General features: G+C 55.4%; 2 protein-coding genes across 2 annotated transcripts; one reads left to right on the top strand and one right to left on the bottom strand.

Annotated features, from left to right (window-relative positions):
- Positions 1-10,909, bottom strand: TEKT1 (tektin 1). The gene is made up of 8 exons (XM_036753460.1): positions 10,809-10,909; positions 8,522-8,728; positions 5,861-6,026; positions 4,755-4,883; positions 4,093-4,236; positions 2,354-2,576; positions 659-855; positions 1-160 (listed from the first exon to the last, which is right to left on the bottom strand). Exons 2-8 carry the CDS (start codon positions 8,709-8,711, stop codon positions 1-3), a joined length of 1,209 nt encoding a protein of 402 aa, XP_036609355.1. The 5' UTR covers positions 8,712-8,728; positions 10,809-10,909.
- LOC118847404 lies at positions 8,710-22,234 on the top strand. Its single transcript, XM_036755851.1, has 12 exons — positions 8,710-8,871; positions 10,655-11,032; positions 11,180-11,443; positions 11,728-11,935; positions 12,900-13,007; positions 13,586-13,685; positions 14,416-14,554; positions 15,881-15,965; positions 17,398-17,513; positions 18,806-18,879; positions 21,374-21,487; positions 21,891-22,234. Coding segments are annotated over exons 1-12 (1,749 nt in total). The 3' UTR covers positions 21,892-22,234.
- The last annotated feature ends 1,841 nt before the right edge of the window (positions 22,235-24,075 follow it).

Genomic DNA, 24,075 nt, shown 5'->3' with positions numbered 1-24,075 from the left:
TCAGAAGTCGTGGTGGAGGATGATCTTCCTCATTTGCAGGCAGAGGACCTCGTCGATGTATAGCGTGTTCTCCTTCACCTGGATCTCCTCCTGTAGCGACAGCTGCCTTCGGCTCAGTTCTTTCAGCTCGGCGTCAGCTTGGGCCAACATGTCCTTCAGCCTGACACAGGGAGACAGTCTCATGGCGCTGGGTACGGGGGTGGGAGGTGGGGGGAGGGGGACCTGACGCACCGGACGCCCTCAGGACGACCCACCCAGAATCTCCATTCCCGTCCCCCCCCCCCGCCCCCAGAGCCTAGGCTAATGCAGACCCAAATTCTCACTCCCCCCACCCCAGAGCCAAGGCTAATGCAGACCCAAATTCTCCAGTCCGAGCCAGAGAAGGACCTAGCCAGAGATCCTTCAGAACCTGCTGCCTCGGGGCCCATCCCCCTTGTCTTTGCGTGCTGATAAGACAGCAGAATCACAGACGATACTGGCCTTTCATGGACTACCCTGGGAAGAGTCTCAACTCCGGCTCTCACCAGTTGAATGACCCAAATAATACCCACTAGATCGCTGGAACCCACGGCCAGAGTTAGATCTCCCACCTGGAGAACCATGGTGCCTTCACCTAGAGGTGCAGAGAGAGATGGCCTTTCTCTGGACTGCCACTCACCTTCCAATGTTGCTGGTGATCTCACGAACCTCCTTCAACAGGCAGCACTGCACCACATCCCGGCACAGCTCCACATTGGGCCGATGGCACCGAGACTCAAGGCGTGTCTGAGCCACTTTGGCAGGACCCTCTTTGTCAAGGATGGCTTTATTTAAAACTGCAATGTTATTTTCCTGGGAGGTGATCTCATCCATCACCTGAGCCGAGGCAAGAGGGTGCATGAGTCCCTGTCCAAGGTCTGTACCCAGCATCATGAGGGTCAGGGTCAACCTCCTCTCCTTCAGACCCACTAAGGCTGCAGTTTCAGCAAAAGCCTTCCCCATGGTCCAAGGTCCAAGCATGTTTCTGGCCCCTTCTCCCTCCCCCTCCACCCTCATCTTCCTGATGGGGGATCTGCTTCATAGCCCAAGGTCCAAGCAGACCTCCAGTCCCTCTCCCCACACCACACCCTCTCATCCTCCTGACTGGAATGTTCACTCATGCAGGAATGCCTACAAATGGGCTAGATCAGAAGCTATAGTGGGTCTCTAAAGTCTATTCCCTGACCCACCTGTCTCCAGCCTTGTCTTCTGCTGCCCCCTCCTGCCACACAGATCCTTGGTTCTAACCAGGCTGCATTTCCCAGGCCCTACTTGGAGTCCCATCTCTCTATGCTTTGTGCATAACCCTAACCCTCCTCAATCTTCCCCTCTCATCTAAGTCTTTCCTCTAGGCCCATCTGTTCCCTCTCCAAAGCCTCCTGCTGCCTCAGGCTTCTGTCTACACTGTTCATTTGGTAGCCAGCATCCTGCCTCCCTTCTGAGCAGAGTCCCTACCCATGGGCCTGGCAGCGCCACCATGACCACATTACACTTTGCATCCAGGGCTTAAGCCAGGATCCTGCACCCAACTCTCTGGGATGGTCACTACGTTCCGAGCCAATAAAGTGAAGCAGAGAAGGAATAGGTATGTATCCTTGGCTCTGGCTGTTTGCTCTGGGTATGACTTGGAGCCTCAGCCTCAGGGACCTGAGACTCACATGGACTGGAGAGCAGAGAGGGGTTTTTAGCTGAACCCTGGAATAGGGGCTAGTGGAGGAGGGGAGAAAGCTGACTACTGGCCAAGAGTGCCTCTGAGGCCAGAGCCCAAGGAGCCTGTTCAGCTGACCACTGGCCAGGGTGCTGAATCCAGGCCTGGAGGGGGCAGATGCTTCTAGCTAGAGCCAGAAAGCCCGTGGGAGGGGGCTCCACATGTGGCACGTACAACTGGCACAAGAAGCATTCTTGAGAGGCATGTTGAACTGAGATGGGCTTAGGGGTTTAAGGCCATGGGGTTTGGGGGGCAGGGGCAGACTTGGCTTTGGACAAGTCCCAAGACTCTTCTGGACTTGCTCCTCCACAAATAGCACATAGGGCTGGACGAAAGGATGGCCCAGGGCCCTTCCAACTCAAACCTGGAAGATCTGGTGCTACTGAACAGCTTCAAAGCACATCCCATGGGTTGGCTGTCTCTAGCTCAGGAAAGCAGGCCTTGGCCAGACTTCGATGGGACCCCACCCCAACTTCCAACAAAAGCCACAACCAACAGGGAGAAAGTAGATGGCTGGCCCCCTTCCCCAGTATTGCAGCTGCCCATTCTGCAGACTGGATGCCAAGGGCCACAGCCTCACCCCTGCCCCCACCGCCACCTCCCCTGGCATTGTCACCCAAGCAGCACCTTGTCTAGATGCATGGCCAATTTGTCCTTGGCATCTTTTGTTTGTTTGATCCGGTTTTGGAAGGCAACGTTCACAGTCTCAAACTGTCTACGCAGGTCATTGGTCGTCTGGGACAGAATTCTGTCGATCAAGGCCTCCAGTGCCAATGTGTTGTTCCTCTGCTTATCTGCCTTCTCCATATTAACGTTGGAGAAATCCACCCAATCATCAACACTCACAGAGCTGGAAGAGAAGGCACGACCGAGACACTCCTGAGGAGGCCAAAGGCCATGGTGCAAAGGCTGCTGCCCGAACGTGGAGGATATTTGGGCAAAGAAGGGACCAGATCATGGTCCCTATGCAGATGGCAGATGGCCCAGTATCCCATGGGGACAGAGGGGCCCAAGTTGGCCCTCTCCTGCCAGACTGGGAGCTCCCTGAGGGCAGGACCTTGGCCTCACTCACTCACCTTGGTGTCTCAGAAGCCAGGCACTTCCCATAAGCTCTTTGGAATGTTTGTTGAATGAATGAAAAAACTAAACCAATGTCCCTGAGTCCCACTGATGCCCCATGTCCAGAACAGGGCTGGGCTAGCATGGGATCAGTGTGACAGAGCCCTGGCCCACTTCAACAGCTGCTTTCTTGGACATCATCCGGATTTCTTTCATTCTCAATGTTCCAATAGGAGCCTTACTGGTCAAGTATTGACCCAATTTTCTCCATGGCTTTTGGCAACCCAGCAGAGAAAGGACTTTTCCAACACAAGCCAACAAGGAGCATTGACTCAGGAGCAAAGCTGAGCCCCCGGCTGAGTCCACAAGTTCATTCGGCTCCAATGCATGTGCTGCATAGATTCAAGCTTGTCCCATGCCCTGGCACAATGGCCTTCTCACTCTGCCTGTGCCCACCTTCACCCCCCCGCACACACACGCACACACTGGATTCAGAGCTCTGGCCTGGACTTTGAGGACACAGCCTCTCCTGCCATCCCAGACTGCCCCCTCCCAAGCCATTGGCTCAGGCCTGGAGACCAAGCCAGGGCAGCTTCCCAGCCTGTCTCTCTGCAGCCCACTCTGCTCTTTGTACCTTCCCCCTTTCCTTGTTGGTGGATCAGGGTTTTTCTGTCCCCAGGTCCCTAGGGAGGAGACCCTCTTCCCTCCCGGCCCACCTGCCCTGCCCAAAGGAGGGTAGCTCAGTTTTTCAGGGCCTAAGGCTGGTGGTGGTTTGATAAACTACTTTTATTTCATTTAGACTCCGTGTGGAGGGGAGGGGAGAGGAAGCAGGGGAGGGTCAAGGCAGGCTGTCGGCCTTGATGTCCACAAAGGGCTGAGAAGAGTGTGACTGGGGAGGCAGGAAGGTTGGCTGCCAATGGAGATCACAGACTCACCTAGCCCAGCCCTGGGAACAGTGACCAAGGCAGGAGAAGCCCTGTAGGTTCAGGCTGGGATGGAGTGGGGAGGGGTCCAGGAAGCATGCTCCCCAGGGGCATGAGAAAGCAAGCCCAGGTAGGACAAGGAGGCAGCACTGGTGGTCAGTGCCTGCCTCCTGCAAAGGAGGTGGGGGGAGGGTCATTCCAAAAGCTTCTCTCTAACCTTCACCCCCTCCATGGGGGCCCTCTGTGGCCCGCTATCCCTACCAGACTCAGCTAACACCAGAAATGAGTCCAGAAGGAAATCCAGGCTCCCACCCTCATTCCAGCACCTTGCCTTATACTTGGAGCATACTTCCCCCACCCACCCACACACACATACATACATACTTGGGCTCAATTCTGACAACATTATTGGCATAGCAGATATCAGGGTTGTTGTTGGTGAGCGAGCAACAGAAGTCTTCGATGGTCAGAGCAACAAATTTGTCTTTCAGATCCTTCTCCAGGTTGTACTTAGCAGCTCGGTTCAACCTGGAAAAGTCAGAACAAACACGCATGCACACACGCACACACATGTACACACATACACATGTGTGTATACATACAGAGTTCTCCAGTTAGCCAATCCCAGGCTTCCTTTCCCCATCAAGTTGCTCACCCTCATTCAAAGCCTCTCCCTTCTAGGATGGGTCTGGGGTCTTCTCCCCTTCCTCCTCACACAGGCTTCCTGAGTTAGTATGCCCCTACCTACAAACAGGCACCTCCAAACCCAGTTCTTGCTACACTTGGATTCTCTAATGCCTGAAAAGCTTGGATCTGGGTAGGATGGCCCCTGCTTCCCTCTGTGGATGGGACCCCAGAACATCAGAGCTGATATGGGGACCTCTGGGGTCATTGAAGTCAATTGTCTCATTAATGGAGGAAACCACAGCACCCCCGACTGAGGAAGAGGCTTGCCCCCAGGTGGCTGGGATTTGCACTTGAGTGTTTGCTGAACAGGCTATGAAGGTAAGGTGGGGACAGGGCACCCTCCCTGGCCCCACCCATACCTGAGCTGCTCTGAGGTCTCTTCCAGGGTTCGCTGGAGCAGAGATATGACCCCTTGCAAGATCTCTTCCTCCTTGACCAGCTCTCGGTCTAGTTCATCATGTACTAGGTCAATGCCGACACGTTGCTCCCTGGCCAAGGAAAGGGTAGAGGTCCCACTGGGGAAGGGCGAGATGGGCAGTCCAGGACAGGGCACCCCTGAGGGACAAAGACCCCTGGCCAGGGCACTCTCACCCAGCCGACCTTTCTTCCACTCCACTGAAGGCTTCTGTTCTCACTCAGTCTCTGAGGACATCTGACTTTCTCCCCTTTTCCCAGCCTCTTGGCTGACCTCTGCTCCCGAAGCTATTTGACCTTGGGGTCTTGGTGACCTCAGCTCTCCCTCCTCGGCCCCCTGCCCCTGTCTTTTCCTGCTCCAGCTTCAGGAGCCCCCTCTCTCATTCTGACCTGTTCCCTGTGAGCCCTGAGATGGAACAGGTCTAGAGTGGGAGGGGGGGGATGGGCCAAGAGAAAGTCAAACTTTGCCATAATGTCTGTGGTCTAAGCTCTCTCTGTGTGTTTTCTGTACTTTCACGTGGATATGATGTCTCCCCTGTGAGCAGGGAAGCTGGAGTGGGGGGGGAGGGGCGGCATTCAGCATGATGCCTGGCACCCAGGAGGAGCTCAATCAAGGCTGGCTGACAGGGAAGACAGGCAGGAGCCTGGTATCTGAATGGGGCCCTGGGCTCAGGCAAGCTAAGCCAAGATCCCAATCCTTTCCCTCAAAGGCCTCCCAACCCTGGAAGAGTATGCCCAACTCTGCTTCCTCTCTATCTCTCTCTGTCTCTCCCCCTCCTTCCCCACTCCCTCCCTTCCATTCCTCTACCTCTCCACTCCTCCTCTCCCTCCTTCTGTCCTTCTGCCTCTCCCCTCTTCTCTCCCTCTCTCTCTCCCTACCTCCCCCCTCCCCTCCTTCTTTCCCTCCATCCCTCTTCCTCTCCCCCCTCCCTCCCTCTCTCTTCTCTCCCTTTCTCTCCCCCTCCATCCCTCTGCCTCTCTCCCCTCTCCCTTTTCCCTCTCTCTCCCTCTGTCCCTCTGCCTCTCCCCCTTCCCTCTCTCTTTTACCCACCTATATGCCAGACATTTCTGGGCAATGTACAAGGGCTCTTGGCAGCTCTCCAGAGCCTTCTCCAATCTTGTCTTAAATGTGAACAGCACTTCAGTTTCCTTTACGAGCTGATCAAGTTTGTCATCCAATTCCTTCTTCCAGAACTTTATTTCATCAAGTCTCTGCTCTGCAGGGCACACACAGAGGGTCGAGCAATCAGTGACTGACCATCGAGCCTCACTTGGCCATCCTAGCAAAGCTGGCTCACTCCATCAGTCAATCAACAAGCCTTGGATGTGCCAGGCACTGGGGACACAAGAACCCAGGTGAGATGGTCTGCCACCTGCCCTGAAAACCCTCAAAAGTGTACTTGGCGCCTTCCTTCTCTCTGCCTCTTTGGTACATTGGATGCCTGGGACCGATCTTACTTCCTACCAATTCTGGGCTTCCATAATTGTGGGTTCTCTTATCTGAACCATTAGCCTGCTGGACATCCCACCTGGATGGGTGATCCCACAGAGACTTACCTGAGGATAAATCCAAGTGCACGTATCTCTACCTCCTGAGGAAGCCCCATGACAGGGGCAGAATCAGGATGTCAGTAACCCCAAGCAGAAAGGCACGTTAGAACCCACCTGGCTCTTGCCGAACAAGAAGTTCCACTTCTACCCAGCTGCCCTGAGCAGCCCCTTTCCACTTTGTGCCAGAAAGTCTGTCCTGACCCTCTCCCCACTCCCCAAGCTGGTTCTGCCCTCTGGCTTCAGGTCTCTTCTAAGAGAGGGGTCTCCTAAACTAACCGTCCCCTATTTAGTCCATCTCTCTTCCATGTGGACCCTTTCCCATCCTGGCTGCCCTTCTCTGGACATTCCCCCTAAATTCACCCAGCTAAAATACCACTGACCCTTCAAAGCACCTCCTCTTTCCTTCCCTGATTATCCCTCTCTCATCTTCAAGCTTTTGTGGGTGCCTTGTGCCCTCCTTGAAGAGACACTCTGTGCCTTTTCAAGCTCAGCACCAATCCCTGCCAGAGCCTCCCTCCCCAGTGAGATTTGGCTTTTATCCTGATAGAATGGCAGCTCATTGAGGGCAGGCCCTGCTTCTCTTGAGACTTTGGGTCCCCAGATCTGAGTGTGGTGCAGCCTAGCATGAAGCAAACAATGAACCAATTTTGTGATTGACTGACGGATGGACCAAAGGGGGCTCCTGGTGCCTTCCCCAGCCCAGCACACACAGCAAATCCTCAGAGTCTGAATGAAATTCTTGAGGGTGAAAAATCAGCAGATTAGTGGAAAAAATGGGGGAGAGGGATGATAAAGCCTCTAATGCCCCTCCTGACTCTAAAATCATCTCATTTTACAGATGCAGAAACTCACCACCTCCACCTCCAATGGCTGCGCACCTGGCTGATCCCCCCCATAGCTGTGCACCTGGCTAACCCCCCCATGGCTGTGCACCTGGCTAACCCCCCCATGGCTGTGCACGTGGCTGACCCCCCCCATGGCTGTGCACCTGGCTAACCCCCCCATGGCTGCGCACCCGGCTGACCCCCCCCCATGGCTGCGCACCTGCCTGACCCCCCTCCGTGGCTGTGCACCTGGCTAACCCCCCCATGGCTGTGCACCTGGCTAACCACCCCCCCATGGCTGTGCACCTGGCTGACCCCCCCCATGGCTGTGCACCTGGCTAACCCCCCCATGGCTGTGCACCTGGCTAACCCCCCCATGGCTGTGCACCTGGCTAACCCCCCCCCCATGGCTGTGCACCTGGCTGAAGGTCACACATCTTCTCCTAGCAAAGCCAGGGCTTCATACACACAGTACAAAATGCTCAGGGACCATCTTAATCAGTCTTGGATCCTCATATCCCCTGCCATGACATTGTACAAGCAGGCCTTCCATGTTTGCAAAGTGAGCCTCAGTGTCCTGAAAAGCCCCTCTTCTCAACTTGGGGCAGGCTCATGGCTAAGTGACTGTAGTAGCAATTTAGATTTGAAGATCTTTCCCACCCATTAATAGGCCATGTGACCTGCTTAAGTCACAGGAAACCTAAGTTATATGGTGGGAGGAGCTTCCTGACAGAAAAAGGATGTTACAGAAAATACTGAGAGAGAGAGAGATGTTATGGCTGCTAATGGCCACAGTTGTGATAGAGCTGAACAGGCTGACTTAGCTGTACTGTGAGTTTGTTTTGGGGAAAATCCCTGCAGGGAGTTGGAGAGGTTTTGGGATGGCGAGGCTCCAGGTCGTGATATTGTGTGTTGAATGTTTTGGGTTCCTTGCTGTTATGATGAAGTGGACTGACTGGATGAATGGCTTGTGGGATGTGGTTCTCTGGTGTCTGAATCAATGGCTTACTTCTTCTACCTTCTATGTGGAGAGTCTCGTCTACTTTGTGATACAGAACTACAAAGGCATTTTGACAATTATCATCTACATCGTTATTACTGCCTTACTGCTTCAGTGACCCAGCTCACAGCCTTCCCTAGGCTTCCAGCTCCCCATTCCTCCTGGCTCCCTAGCTCCCTGCCCCTCTGCCCCCCTGCCCTCTGGATTAATTCATGGATCACATTGGACAATTTGAGTTGGATGGGACACTAGACATGCTCTGGTCCAACTCGCTCATCTTTCAAAGAAGCAGGCCCAATGCAGGGGAAGGACCCCACCCCCCCAGTGGGCCCCTCACCGATCTTCTCGTTGACATCACCCTGCATTCTCTGGGTTATCTTCTCAATCTCATCCACCAGCCTCTGACTCTCAGCCACGAGGCGCTCAGACTTGGAGCGCTGAGCTTCTGTGCTGTTGTACTGGCTTTTGTTAGCGATGTGCCACTCAGGCGGCAGGAATTTGGGAGGGGCTTGTAGCAGTTTGGCCATGGTGGCTTCCCTGGGTCCTGGAGAAGAGCAGGCAGACTCTGAGCGGCCCCTGCGGGCCCCAAAAGCAGCCAGTTGGCCGGACCTGGCTGCCCAGACCCCTGCCAGGACCCCAAAGGCCCCTCCACAAGCCAGTGTTGCCCCCCCCACCAGTCCCTCCCTCGTACTGCCAACCACATCCTTACCCATCCTCTAGCCTCCAGACACATTTGACTATTCTCCACCACCATGCAGGAATGTCTGAACTTTCCTGCCTTTGCCCATCTCAGATGCTGAAATTCTAGCCATCCTTCAAGACCCAGCACAAATGCTACCTCCTCCATGAAGCCCTCCCTGCTTCCTTCAGTTAGAAATGAGCCCTGAGGGAGGCTTTGCAGGCACAGGCACCCCCCTCATGCATGCTGGTGTCCACTGATAGACTTGGTGTAGCATATGTTGGCCAGGCATGGAGGCTTCTCATGTCCCTTTCTCATTGTTGGACTCTCCCTCCCCAGTGCCTAGCACAGTGTGCTGCACACAGAAGGAGATCCAGAAGAAGTATTGCTTGAATTGAATCCTGCAGGAGGACATGAAGGATATCCGAAGAGACACAAACCCTCCCTCCCCCATCAGCTTTCCAGATCTTGACAGAGTATTGGCCTAGCCTTCCTAGAGTGTCCTGACTGCACACACCTTCCCCAACCTCACAACAGGCTTGGATTCAAGATGGAGAGGGGGGTCTGGGCCTCATGGCGTGGCAACTCCTGGGGCAGTAGCAGCCTGAAGAAAGGTCTTGCAGACAGCCCTGGGACTCTAGCCCCAGCCCTACTCTGCTGAGCAATCCAGCAGGGAGGGCACATGGATGGGTCTTGCCCATCTCATCTTCTGTGGGATCAAAGATGGATAGCTAATATAGAGGGGGGCACACTTTGGACCCAAAGAGGTCTCCTGGCCAGAAGGACTGGGGGATGGGGCAGGCCTAAGAAGGCAAAAATGGACAGAGATAAAGGGAAGGGAATGGGGAATTTAAATCATGAATTCTGACTTGATCAGTTAAAATGTCCTAAAAATTCTGGCTTCCCAAAGTGGAAAGGGCTAATTCAAGAGGTAGTGAGCTCCCCATCACAGCTGGATGATTCTCATGAGGGATGCGGAAGTGCTTCCTGCACTGGCATGAAATCATTGTAAGCATAGAATGAAGAGGTGGCTGGAGGAAGCTGTAGAAGAGCCCAGAATACCAGGTGGAACAGACAAAATGAGAGACCAGTGTTTACAGCACCAATCCCCAGTGAGGGAAACAGGGCTACAAACACAACGGTTCATGGCAGCAGGAGCTGGGGGTCTGAGTGGACTGCAAGCTCCATGGTGCTTCCGAATGTTTGTTGATGGATTGATGCAGCAGCCACAAGACGTGCCTAAGGGAGGGTATCTTAGAGCACTAAGCTAGCGTGTTCAGTTCTGGGGGAGCCATTTTTTATTAAGGACACTGACAGTGATAATGAGGCTGCCCAGAATCCTGCAGAAGAACAGCGTGCTTAGCCTGGAAGGGCTCCTTCTGGGGGGGCTGTCTGGGCCAGAGTCCAGAGGCTAGGCCCGATCTCACCAGGCAATCTCTCTAGGCCCCCCACCATGCTGCTCGGCACCTTTCCTCAGATGTGGCACCCAGGCCACAAGACTTGGCAGGTGGAAAAAGGGAAGGAGGGAAAGAGAAGGAAGGAAGGGAAAGGGGAAGAGAGAAGGAGGGAAGGGGGAAGGAGGGAAGGAAAAAGAGAAGGGAGAAGGGGAGGGAGGGAGCTCTCAGGCTCAGCCTTCAGGTCAGGGAGGGTTTGAGCCAAGGTCTCTGGGCCTCAGGGCCCTTTGGGGCAGCCCTGCTTCCAAGAACGGGGCGGGGGAGCAAGGCGCCCCAGCGAGCCCCCCACCGTCTTGCCCCTGGGGCCCAGTAGAGCCCCTCCTGAAGCGTTACCCAGGTGCCCCAGAGGCGCCTGTACCCCCGCAGCCTCATCCAGATGTTCCAGCGAGCCCTCCTCCGCCGCAGCCTTACCCGGTTGTCCCAGCAGAGCCCCCTCCCCTCTCCCCAACGCCCCCCACCCCAGGAGTATTATCAGGTTGCCCCAGCCTCACCCCGGAGCACTGGAGAGCGGACTGTCAGGAGCTGCTCCCGGCCTCGGTCACACCGGGACTGCGATCTGCAAACACTCCGGTTCCCACGGCAGCCAGGAATGCGTCTCCAGGCCGACCGGACTAGGTTCCAAAGGGGGGAGGGGGCGCCACCATGCCTCCCTGCCCCGCCCGGGCTCAGGTCCGAGCGCCCAGGCGAAGCCTCAGGGCCAGCCTCTGGCGCTGCCGTGGGGCAGAGGGGGAAACTGAGGCAGGGTGGAGGGAAGGGATAGCAAGCCCCAGCTCAAGCCCGTCTCCAGCCTCTCGGAGCCTCAGTTTACCGATCCGTAAAAGGGGACCCGGCGGGGCTCTCGCAGTCCGCCCCATTGGGCTAGAGTGAGAACAGAATCAAGCCCATGGACACTGGTCAAGCCAAGAGGAAAGTGATGAGCTCCCCGTCCCCGGAGAGCTTCCAACGGAGGCTAGAAGGCTTCTGGTCCAGTAAGCCTTATAACCATCCCCTTCGGGGCTGGAAGGAAAGGGTCCACAGGCGTTTGCCGCTCCCCAGAGCCTCAGTCTCCCTATCTGTCACCTGCCGGGATCGACTGCTCAGACTTGAGCCAGCATACGGCTCTTCTCCAACGGCCAATCAGAAGCAGGTAATGAGTCAAGAGCTGCCCCGCCCCCCTGCTTATTAATTAATCACCCTCAGCCGGGAAAAGTCTCTCACCAGAAAGTCAGAGGGCGGAGGGGTGGGGCTGGGGCTGGAGGTGGGGATGGGGGCATGTCCAAGGGCGGGACCAAAGCCTGGGGGGAGCGGGATCAAGGCTGATCAGGAGGGGAGATGACATTTGAGGGGCGGAGTGAGAGGCGGGATTGAGGCTGAGGGGAGGGGCCGTGGCTCAGGGCGGGCCTGGAGGGGCGGGGCTCTGTTGGGAGTCAGGCTAAGGGGGCGGGGCCATGGGTGAGGAGGCGGGGCCTGGGAGGGGTTGAGGTCGAGGAGGTGGGGCGCACGGGGTCCAACGGCTCGGCGAAGACGGGGCCGGAGGTTCTGAGGCTACGCAACCCCGCCAGGCTCGACCTGGGCCCCCCCTCCGTCCCTGGGACTGAGGGAGGCAAGAGCACGCACCCGGGGAAGGCGATCCTGGCCGGTAATGGGGGCGTGGTCACGCGAGTCTCCACAAATTGCTCTGTCGCGTGGGGTAGGTCACGGTGGGAGGAGGGGAGGGCATCCCTTAGATGGCCGGGCTACGTGGGCGTCGGGTCACGTGGGAGTCACGGTGGGCGCTCCACCCCCATGTAAGAGGACAGATTCCGAGGGGTCACCCATGGGGCGTCATGTGGAGGTCACGGTCATTCACGCAGATACCGGGGGGAGGCCCCCCGCCTGTCCCTCCTCCCCCGTCACCTCCTACTCGGTGGCGCCCCCTCCTCCCCTTGGTCTGTCTCGGCCCGTCACCCTGCGCCCTTGCCCGGGGGCGGCCCATCAGCGCACACAGCAGGCGCCTAATCGGTGCCGTCGTTTGGTGAATTGTCAGCGCCCCCCCCCCGCCCCGTCCACATACACACGCATTGGGCACCAGCCAGGGCCCTCCCCTTCCCCTCTCATACCAAAGAGCTAAAAATGGAGGGGAGGGATCAGGGCAACTGGTCAGTGTGAGTGTGAGTGTGTTCTGAGTGTGAGTGAGCGCGTGTCCGGCTGTTCCCCATTCTCCCCCTGTGGAGCGTGGGGCGCGATCTTTCTCCCGAGCCGGCCTCCCCAATCAGCGGGCGCTCGCTCCTTCCAATTCTCCCTTACCACGAACAAAAGAGGCTTCGGGATAGGTTTGGGGTCCGTCTGGGACCTCCCTGGGATGTGGGCGCAGAAAGGGAGCCTCTCGTCGCTTTTTTGCAGGATTCCAAATTGCTTCCCAAAACCGTAGCACTTTTTCTTTCTCTTCCTTTCTCCTCTCTCTCTATCTCTGTCTCTCTGTCCCCCTCTCTGTCTCTGCCTCTCTTGTCTCTGGCTCTGGCTCTCTGTCTCTCTCTCTTCCCCCCCCCATCCCTCCCTCCCCTCTCTCCTCCCCCTCCCCACCCATGTCTCCATACCCATCCATCCATCCCTGTCCCCTACAGGTGGCATTGCTGGAGGCATCGAAATCTGCATCGCCTTCCCCACAGAGTACATCAAAACACAGCTGCAGCTAGATAAGAAGGCCAAGCAGGCCCGGTACAGCAGCATCAGTGAGAAAAATCTCTGTGCCTTCCCCACCCTCCCAGCCTGGCCCTCCCCCCACTCCCACCCTGCCTCCCCCCCCAGCCTGCCCTTCCCCCCTGGTAATCCCCCCAGCCCGGCCCTCCCCCCACTCCCACCCTGCCTCCCCCCCAGCCTGCCCTTCCCCCCTGGCAACCCCCCCTGCCAGGCCCTCCCCCCACGCCCCCAGCCTGCCTTCTCCCTTGGTGACCCCCCCAGCCTGGCCCTCCCCCCACTCCCACCCTGCCTCCCCCCCAGCCTGCCCTTCCCCCCTGGTAATCCCCCCAGCCCGGCCCTCCCCCCACCCCCCTAGCCTGCCTTCTCCCTTGGTGACCCCCCCAGCCTGGCCCTCCCCCCACTCCCACCCTGCCTCCCCCCCAGCCTGCCCTTCCCCCCTGGTAACCCCCCCTGCCAGGCCCTCCCCCCACACCCCCAGCCTGCCTTCTCCCTTGGTGACCCCCCCAGCCTGGCCCTCCCCCCACTCCCACCCTGCCTCCCCCCAGCCCGGCCCTCCCCCCACCCCCCCAGCCTGCCTTCTCCCTTGGTGACCTCCCCTATTGTCTCCCAGCTCACTGTGTGAAGTTGACCATTCCGGAGCACGGCTTCCTGGGCTTCTCCTGGGGCCTCAGCTCCCTGTTCTACGGCTCTATCCCCAAGTCAGCAGTAGGGTGAGTGCCCAGGGTCCCACAGGGCAGCCCCCTCACCACATTTCCTCCTCAGCCTGAGAATCTGGCCCTGCTTCTGTCCAGACATTCCCTTGTGAAGTGGGACAGGTGGCTGGAGGCCCTGGATTTGGAGCTGGGAAGAGCTGAGTTCAGATCCTGCCTTAGTCACTGAATAAGCTGGGTGGCCACCTCCACTCACTCAGCCTCAGTGTCCTCAGGTGTAAAATGGAGCCAGTAGTGTTCCCACCTCCCTGGATTGTTGGGAGGTTCACATGAGATGAGGTCCAGAGTTACCACTTCAGCCTGGGGGGCTTGGGGAGCACCAACCCTTGTTCTGTGTGAAGAGCCGGGATGGATTTCTGCTGAGGCCAAAGGGCTTGGTCAGCTTTTGTCCATGTTGGCTCCGCTCAGATTCAGTCACAAGTCAGTCCCAGAATTCTAGAGTGATGGTGGTGCTCACGGTGTGCCCCAGCCAGGGGTGGACACGAGCTCCTGTGCCACCTCCCCATCCCAAAGCAGTCCACGCCAGTTGGGGCAGCTCTTGTGGCTGAGATCACCCCCCACTCCCCCACACTGTGGGAAGGAAACAAAGACAAGGCCTTGCCTGCGGCTTCGCCACTGCCACCAGCCCCTCCAGCCTGCTGGACCCAGAGCCGGCCCTTCATTCGTTCATTCACTCCTGTACCAAGAGACAGCACTGGAAGCCCACTGCTGCTCTGTGCACTCTCTGCAGGTTTGGCATGTTTGAATTCCTGAGAAATCAACTCAGAGATGCCAATGGCAGGCTGAGCAACGCCAAGAGCCTTCTTTGTGGCCTTGGAGCTGGTGCCAAGGAGGCCATTGTGATTGTCTGCCCTCTGGAAACCATAAAGGTTGGTGGGAAGACCTCGAAGGACATGGCCTTGAAATGGGTACAGGAGTAGGCAGGAAATGTGCACAAGTGGGAGCCAAGTGTGGCCCAGAGGGGAAACGCTCTTGCCATGGCCAACCCCCTGCTAGCTGACTTCAGGAGCTGGCAGGCAGTGCAGCTAGGCAGACCCCAGGGGCCTTGGATTGAAGAGGAGGAGGGTGGGGGGCAGTATGGGACTGGGGGCCAGGATTGAAGAGGAGGACAGAGGGAGGCAGGATGGGACCCAGGTCCCAGACTGAAGAGGAGGAGGAGGGTGAGGGGCAGGATGGGACCGGGGGCCAGGATTGAAGAGGAGGAGGGTGGGGGGGCAGGATGGGATCCGGCCCCAGATTGAAGAGGAGGAGGAAGGTGGGGGGCAGGATGGGATCGGGCCCCAGATTGAAGAGGAGGAGGAAGGTAGGAGGCAGGATGGGACCAGGGGCCAGGATTGAAGAGGAGGAGGGTGGACGCCAGGATGGGACTGGGGGCTAGGATTGATAAGGAGGAGTCATGGCCTGACTTTGGGTGTCTCCTCAGTGGCTTGAGGGAAGGAGAGAACTGGGAACTCAAAACTGTTTCTAAAATAAAGGTTAAAAATAATAAAATTTTTAAAATCACAGGGCCCCCAAAGTGCTGTGGGGAGGTGGGCCTGGGAAAGGCCCAACCCCAATTCTGAGGCAGCCCACTTGCTGTCTGTCTATGAACCCAAGGGGAAAACCCCACGATAAATGGGGTGAAGGCCTTGTTTGGGGCTACTGCCCTTTTCAGTGCCATCCCAGAGTTCGAGCTCTGGCTCCCTCTCCTTCCGCCTCCTCGCCTCCCTCTCCCCAGCCCACCCCCCAGCTCTTTCTCTCAGCATGCCTTGGTCTGCTCATTCTTCCCCTCTCCCCTCCCTGTGCCCCATGAATTTGAGCCCAGGTTGCTAGCAGCCTTTGGAGAGAGAACTTTGTCTTTGGTCACTTGGCAGAGGTGGCAGCTAACATCCCTGCCATTTGAGAGAAAATTCCTATCTGAGGGTCCATGTCAGGCCAGGGATGGCACAGCTGCTCCTGCCCAGCACCAGCCTGGCATTCTTCAGCTCAGCAGGGAGTCAGACTCAGCCTGGAAAGTTTAGATTTGATCACTCAAACAAAAACATCTCAGGAAGGGGATTTTATCGTCTGCCAGATAAGCAGGCATCCAGGGGAGAGGCAGCCACCTGCTGGGCCCTGGCACTGGAGGGAAGAGGCCTGGGGCCACTGGCCAGATCTGGGCTGCAGACACTCCAGGCTAGCCACAGGGAGGCCAGCTTCCCTTGTGTGGTTTACAGGTGAAATTTATTCATGATCAGACATCTGGAAATATCAAATACCAAGGATTCATACACGGAATTCGTGAGATTGTGCGGGGAGAAGGTACTTCAGGAGCCCTGCTGAAGAGGGGCAATTCTGACTGCACGTGGTTCCCCTTTGGTTCTCCCTGGGCCCCTGGGCTGAGCTACAGAGATTCTGGCCCTAGGGGCTTGAAGAGCCTCCAGCAGCCTCTCCCTGCCCATGGCTGCATCTTGGGAGTCTTGGGAGGGTTCGGGTGAAGGTGGGGAAAGGAGGGGAGGAGGAGCCGTGGTGAACAGCAGCCCCTCGAAGACTTGCACGGAATCTATCAGGGCCTTACAGCCACCATCATCAAGCAGTCATCCAACCAGGCCATCCGCTTCTTCACCATGACCTCCCTCCGCAACTGGTACCGAGGTAACATGTTCGTCCTGGCCCTTTGAGCATGGCCAGAGTCGACCTTGGGAAACATCCCAGGCAAAGGGAGAGGCCCCAAGGTTCAGGACCTGGTGTGAGGTCTGGACCCTCACCATCCCCAAGGCAGGGATTGCCAATGCTGTGGCAGATTAAATAAATAGACCCAGGCACTCCCCCACTCCAACCCCAGACCTCTTACTGTCATCAGCAGCCTCCAAGTCTGCCAGCCTCCAAGTGTGGTGAGGCCCTGTCCTGGTTCCTGAACCCTCTGCTGCTCCCACACATCTCCCCCTCCCTCCTCCTCAGTTCTGCCCCTCAGGCCAGGAGGTCAGGGCCAACCCTTTCTCCCTTCCTCCCTACAGAGAGCAGCATTCTCTGTCTACCTCTCCTCCTTCCCCCCTGTCCACTTTAGGGCCCCCCCACCTTCTTCTGGCTCCTCTGTCTGTGACCATTCCCACCCCCATTGTCCAGGCCTTCTCTGGTCCACTCTGGGCTGGATGCCAAGTTCTGAGGTCCACAGGCACCACCCCCCTAAAGTGGTCAGGGATGGATTTCAGGGGGTCTGAGAACTTGGATAGGAAAAACACTTAGATAAAAGGGTATTTTCACATAACTGGTTTTCTTTGTAACCCTGTGCATTTACTTTCTTCCGTCTAACACCCTGATTCTGAGAAGAGGCATCTGAAGGCTTCCCTAGACTGCCAAGTGAGGGGGGGGGCAGTCTCGAAGGAACCCCTCCAGGACCCAGGTCCTGGCCTTGGGCCCCACTAGGGCTCAGGCCATTCTTCTCTCTGTTGGGAGCAGTCCAGGAGGCCTGGTCTCTAAAGTCAGACTGAGACACCTAGGAAGGACTCAGCGGCTCCCTCGGCCACCAGGCTCAGCCTTGGCAGAGATGAGAAAGCCCACTGGGCTTCCCCCGCCTTCGGCAGAGAGCTAAGGGCCCCGTGCGAGATTCAATGACTAGAAGAGCGATGAGCCCAAAGCCAGACTTTGCCTCCCCCAGGAGCTGGGGAAGAGAAGGTGTCTTTGGTCCCACCAGGCAGTGAGTTTAGTGGGCTGGCCTCCAGCCCCTGACACTGAGCCTGAATCTTGCCATTAGGGGACAATCCAAAGACAACTATAAACCCTTTTGTCACCGCTGTCTTCGGCATTGTCGCAGGAGCTGCCAGCGTCTTTGGCAACACCCCGGTGGACGTGGTGAAAACGAGGATGCAGGTAACTCAACGCCCAGACATTGCCTATCTGCAAAGATGGAAGGGCTCCCACTTATTCTGTACCCCTGAAAGTAGGATGTGGGATGGAAGGCGCCACTGCCAAAGGCAGAGGAGAAGGGCCACCTCCAAATGTGTGGGAAGTCTGCCTTGCTGGGGGAGAGGGTGCTCTCGAGCTCAGGGGTTCAGAGCTGCAGTAGCCTCTGCATTCAGGCTGGCCCCAAGAGAGTGAGCCCCCCAGGCAGGGGAGCCAGGCTGTCAAAGGAGGGCTAACTTGGTCTAGATCAGAGAGCTAGAGCAGGCCAGAGATCCTGTGGGATTGCGCTGGGGTGGGGGGCCACTGCACTTCTAGCCTTGAGTGAGTTAGGGAGACCCACTTAGGGATAGATGGAAAGATGGATGGAGACAGACACATGGATGGATGGATGGATGGATGGATGGATGGATGGATGGATGGATGGATGGACAGATGGATGGATGGATGGGCGCATGGATAGATATGTAGATGGGTGGACATATGGATAGACAGATAAACAGATGTATGGATAGATGGACACATGGATGGATGGATGGATGGACAGATGGATGGATGGATGGGTGCATGGATACATACATAGATGGGTGGATATATGGATAGATAAACAGATGTATGGATAGACAGACACATGGATGGATGGATGGATAGATGGACAGATGGACAGATGGATGGGCGCATGGATAGATACGTAGATGGGTGGATATATGGATAGACAGATAAACAGATGTGTGGATAGACAGACACATGGATGGATGGATGGATGGATGGATGGATGGATGGATGCATGGATACATACATAGATGGGTGGATATATGGATAGATAAACAGATGTATGGATAGACAGACACATGGATGGATGGATGGATAGATGGACAGATGGATGGGCGCATGGATAGATACGTAGATGGGTGGATATATGGATAGACAGATAAACAGATGTGTGGATAGACGGACACATGGATGGATGGATGGATGGATGGATGGATGGATGGATGGATGGATGGACAGATGGACGGATGGATGGATGCATGGATAGACAGACACAGACGGATGGATGGATTGATTGATTCCCTTTGCTGGGTACCTTCTCTCCCCCAACCCCCATTTTCAGCTTGCTTTTGTCATCACTTAGCCCAGTGCCTGGCACATAGTAGGCACTTAATCAATATTTATTGACTGACTGGCTGAGCTAGATAGATAAGAGTCTGCCTTGGCTTTGTCCTTTACACTAGCCTCCTTGTCTGCCCCTTCTGTTCTAGAGCCTGGAAGCTCACAAGTATAAAAACACGCTTGACTGTGTCAGCCAGATCTATAAGAATGAAGGCATCATGGCGTAAGTGACTTGGAAGGCTCCCCTAGACAGGCTTGAGGATTCCACATCCTCATTTCTCCCCACTGGGAGATTTCCCCAGAATAATGATCCTTGTCTGGAATCAAAGACGTTTTTGTCTGAAGATTCAGCCCTGAAACTTGGTCTTCTGTGTTGTGGCTGTAGGCCCCTGAGGCCCAGAGAGCCCCACCAAAGGGGAGGTGGGGAAAGGCCTCCCCATCCCCACCCCCACGCTGCCCAGCTGGGTATTGGTTTTCAGTTTCCATTCTTGGCTCCACTTTATCTACCCAGCTTCTGTGTGATGTTAAAAAAAAATTAAAAAAAATTAAAAAAAAAAGGTTCAGGAGGGTTGTGGAAGTTGGGTTCAAGCACTTGAAAGGATGAGCTGAGGGACAAGCCTCAGGGGAGGGAGGGGTGAACCTCAGAGGAGGGAGGGATGAACCTCAGAGGAGGGAGGGATGAGCCTCAGGGGAGGGAGGGATCTCCTTTGGGGTGACTGACTCCAGGGGGCAGGTCTCAGAGCAGGGATGGCCATGGGGCAGACTCTTGGCTGCTGGGGAGGAAGGGGCTGTGGAGCCTCAGGAACTTCCCAAGGCTCCCTCTCACCTAACAGCTGTGCTGGGTGCTGCATAGAACTCTGACCTTTGGGGTCTGGATCCCCCTTCAGACCCTCTCCAGCCTCTCTGAGCTTTCATAGCCTCCTCCATAAAATGATGGCCCAAGAGCACCCATTCCGAGGCAAACAGATGTCAGTGGCAAGGTCGGGGTCTTTAGGATAATCCTAGGACTGGAGCTGAGGAGGTGAAAACCCCTCCTCTTAACCAGAAGGAAGCAGGTCCAGATGGAAGAGCCTTGGCCAGGGTCTCACGGCCAAGGCTTCCTGACTCTGCCCTCTGAGCCACCCAGCCTTGAGGATCCTTTCCAGGGTCTGGAGTAAGAAGACATTTGCTCCCACTGGACTCTTCCAGGCTTTGAGCCACTGAGATGAGTTAGGACATTTTGGGTCCTTGCAGAGTGTGAGAGCTGCAGGCTGTTAGCCAAGGCGGGAGGGAACCCTCTCCCCATCTGTGAACATGGAAGAAGCATTGATCCTCACGGGGGCCTCAGACACTCAGCAGCTGGGCCACCCTGGGTCACTCATGGAACCTCTGTTGGCCTCACTTTTCTCATCTGTGGATTGGGGAAAATAAGAACACCTCCCTCCCACAGGGATCCAGTGAGATAACCCTTGTAAAGTGCCTGGGAAATGCTGGAGAAGTGTTAGCTTTTCCTTTTGTCATTACAATGGCCCAGGTCAGGGCTTTAAATGCGCCTGCTTTGATCTGGCATCAGTGAGAGTAAACCTAAAAGGGTTGGGCCTGAGCCATAGAGGTGAAGGAAGCTGCCCTGTGTGAGCAGGGGGCTTTATCTACCCAAGGAGAGAGGGAGAGAGGAAGGAAGGGAAGGAGGAAGGAGAGGAGGAGGGAGGGAGGAAGGAGAGGAGGAGAGAGGGAGGAGAGGGGGAGAGGGGGAGGGAGGAAGGAGAGGAGGAGAGAGGGAGGGAAGTGGGGAGAGAGGGGGAGGGAGGAAGGAGAGGAGGAGGGAGGGAGGGAAGTGGGGAGAGAGGGGGAGGGAGGAAGGAGAGGAGCAGGGAGGGAGGAGAGGAAGAGAGAGGGAGGAGAGGGGGAGGGAGGAGAGGAAGAGAGAGAGAGGAGAGGGGGAGGGAGGGAGGAAGGAGAGAGCGAGGAAGGAGAGAAAGTGGGAGGAGGAGAGGGGGAGGGAGGAAGGAGAGAGCGAGGAAGGAGAGGAAGTGGAGGGGGAGGAGAGGCGGAGGGAGGAAGGAGAGGAGGGAGGGAGGAAGGAGAGGAAGCGGGAGGGAGGAGAGGAAGAGAGAGGGAGGAGAGGAAGAGAAAAGGAGAGGAAGAGAGGGGGAGGGAGGGAGGAAGGAGAGGAAGCGGGAGGGAGGAGAGGAAGCAGGAGGGAGGAGAGGAAGCGGGAGGGAGGAGAGGAAGAGGGAGGGAGGAGAGGGGGAGGGAGGGAGGAAGGAGAGGGAAGAGAGGGGGAGGGAGGAAGGAGAGGAGGAGGGAGGGAGGAAGGAGAGGAAGCGGGAGGGAGGAGGGGAAGAGAGAGGGAGGAGAGGGGGAGGGAGGGAGGAAGGAGAGGAGCAGGGAGGGAGGGAGGGAAGGGGGGAGAGAGGGGGAGGGAGGGAAGAGAGAGGGAGGAAGAAAAGAAGGAAGAGAGGGAGGAAGGAAGGCTTTATTAAGCCCCTGCTACGTGCCAGCCATTGGATGAAACACATTCCCATTTTGTGCTCTTCACAATTGCCCTAGAAGGAGGTGCTGTTTATTTTCCCCATTTTACAGGGAAGGGAACTGAGGCAGGCACAGGTTAAGTGACTGGTCCAGGGTCCCACAGCCAGGAGTGCCTGAGGCTGGATTTGCACTCAGATCGAAGGGAAGGAAGGAGGTTCTTCTCTTTTTGGAGCACATTTCTTTTTCACTCATTTTCCACCTCACAGGTTTTATAAAGGAACCATTCCACGTCTTGGCAGAGTTTGCCTGGATGTGGCTGTTGTCTTTGTCCTGTATGAAGAAATCGTCAAATTTCTCAACCTGATTTGGGTGGCCAAATGGTAAGCATGATATGGGTGGGTCGAGGGCAGGGCCCCAAACCTCTGGCTTCTGGCTCCTCCAGAGGGTCCCTGGAAGCTGGCAGCTGAGCTGGGGCTGACCCATGGACCCCAAGATTCTGCCTCACTGATGTGTCTGTGGAGACTTGGCTTTTTGGGTGCAGGGTCCAACTTGTTGAGTTGGTCCAGGGTGTGGGACAAGATGGAAGGGGGCTATGCCCCTCCTGCTTCCCCCCCAGCCCCCCGAGGAATGGGCCTTCCTGGGCAGGACTTGTTTGGAAGAATGAGCCCACTGTGCTGGAGCTGCCTCCTGGGGACCAGGCTTCAGGGGACATGCTGTTGACCTCTTAAGCCAGACTTATTGATCTGGGAGCTGCCTTCTCTTCTCTGCCTCCTTCCCTCCCAGAGGACACCACCCAGTGGATGGCTTCTGTGAAAATGCCCCGGAAATCCCTGAGGGCCAGTGGCCATGGTGGTGGATGTCCCCATCCACCTGCACTGGAGCCTCCTTTGATGGGCATCCTGCACAAGGCCCCTGACCCGACCAGAAAGAAGCCTTCTTCCCCCAGCTTTCCAGCCCTTCACTCCTGGGGTCTTTTCCTTTAAAGCCCTGCTGGACTGTGTCAGACTGGGCATGTCAGGGATGGGGGAGGGAGAAAATGTTTAGAACTCAAAAGCTTAAAAAGTGAATGTTGAAAACCACTTTTACGTGTAATTGGAAAAAATAAAGCTTGGCTTGTATTTGTGTCAGCTTTGTCCCCCCTTCATCTGAAAAGCGGGGGAGTGAAGCTTCATTTGGGGGAGACACCAGTGCCCCCCAATGGGCTTGGTCCATGGAAAAGGGTTTTCTGGTGCCAAGGAGGAGTCTGGGACAGCGCTGGTGTAGACAAAGGCACCAGTCTCCAAGGTGGGGATAAAAAGGAGGACTTGACAAAAACTGCTGGGAAAACTGGAAAACAGTATGGCAGAAACTAGGCATAGGCATATGGCATCTTACACCGTATACCAAAATAAAGTCAAAATGGGTTCATGATTTAGGAATAAAGGCTGATACTTTAAGCAATCTGGGAGAGCAAGGAATAGTTTACCCATGAGATTTATGGAAAAGGGAAGAATTTATGACCAAATAAGAGATAGAGATAGCATTATGAAATGCAAAATGGATAATTTTGATTACGCTGAATTGAAAAGTTTTTGCACAAACAAAGCCAATGCAACCAAGATTAGAAGGGAAGCAGAAAATTGGGAAAGAATTTTTACAACCAGTGTCTCTGACAAAGGCCTTGTTTCTAAAATATACAAGGAACTGAATCAAATTTATAAGAATACAAGTCATTTCCCAGTTGGTAGATGGTCAAAGGATATGAACAGGCAGTTTGCAGAGGAAGAAATTAAAGATATCTATAGTCATATGAAAAAATGCCCTAAATCACTATTGATTAGAGAAATGCAAATCAAAACCACTCTTAGGTACCACATCTCTCCTGTCAGATTGGCTAACAGGACAAATCAGGAGAGTGATAAATGCTGGAGAGGATGTGGGAAAACTGGGACACTAATGCATTGTTGGTGGAGTTGTGAACTGATCCAATCACTGTGGAGAGCAATTTGGAACTTTGCCCAAACGGCTATAAAAATGTGCAAACCTTTGACCAAATAATACCACTTCTAGGGCTGTATCCCAATGAAATCACACAAGTGGGAAAGGAACCCATAAGTACAAAAATATTTATAGCAGCTCTTTTTGTGATGGCAAAGAATTGGAAATCAAGGGGATGCCCATCAATTGGGGGATGGTTGAACAAGCTGTGGTATATGAAGGTAATGGAATACTACTGTGCTATAAGAAATGAGGAGCAGGCGGACTTCATAACAACCTGGACTTATATGATCTGATGCTGAGTGAGGGGAGCAGAACCAGGAGATCATTATACACAATTACAGACACATGGCATCTGTAAGCACTAACTTTGATAGACTTGGCTCTTCTAATCAATGCAAGGTTCAAAGACATCTCCAAAAGACCCATGATGGAAAAAGCTCTGCACGTCCAGAGAAAGGATTAGGGAGTCTGCATGCAGATCGAAGCAGAACATTTGCTCTTTGTTTTGTTTCTTCTCTCTCAGTTTCTTCTTTACAACTTGACTATTGTGCAAATATGTGTGATATGAAGGTATATGTAGAACCTATGTTGGATTACATGCTGTCTTTGTGGGGAGGAGAGAGAGGGGGAAAAATTTGAAACTCAAAAACTTGGAGGAACTGAATGTTGTAAACTAAAACTAAAAGTTAATTAAAAAAAAAAAAGAGGAGGCCTTGGCAGGAGAGCCAGGTGGCTCCAGAAGAATCTCTCTCCATCAGAGGCAGAGTCCACATCCTGCCATCGATCCCTGTCGGACAGTGCAGAGTCAGCAGGGCTGCTGTGTCCCCCAGAGGCCCTGCCCTGCTGCCCAGACTGCATCTTGACCTCAGTGGTTCTTGGGCAGCAGGACAAGATCCGCCTCCTTCTGACGGGGCAGAGCCCAATGTGGGGCTGTCAGGCAGGGCACCTTCACTCCTGGCCCAACCCTTTCCCAGGCTTCAGTTTTTGA

This window comes from Trichosurus vulpecula, chromosome 4, assembly GCF_011100635.1.
Source record: "Trichosurus vulpecula isolate mTriVul1 chromosome 4, mTriVul1.pri, whole genome shotgun sequence".
Classification (NCBI taxonomy): domain Eukaryota; kingdom Metazoa; phylum Chordata; class Mammalia; order Diprotodontia; family Phalangeridae; genus Trichosurus; species Trichosurus vulpecula.
This window is presented reverse-complemented; position numbering and strand designations above follow the sequence as displayed.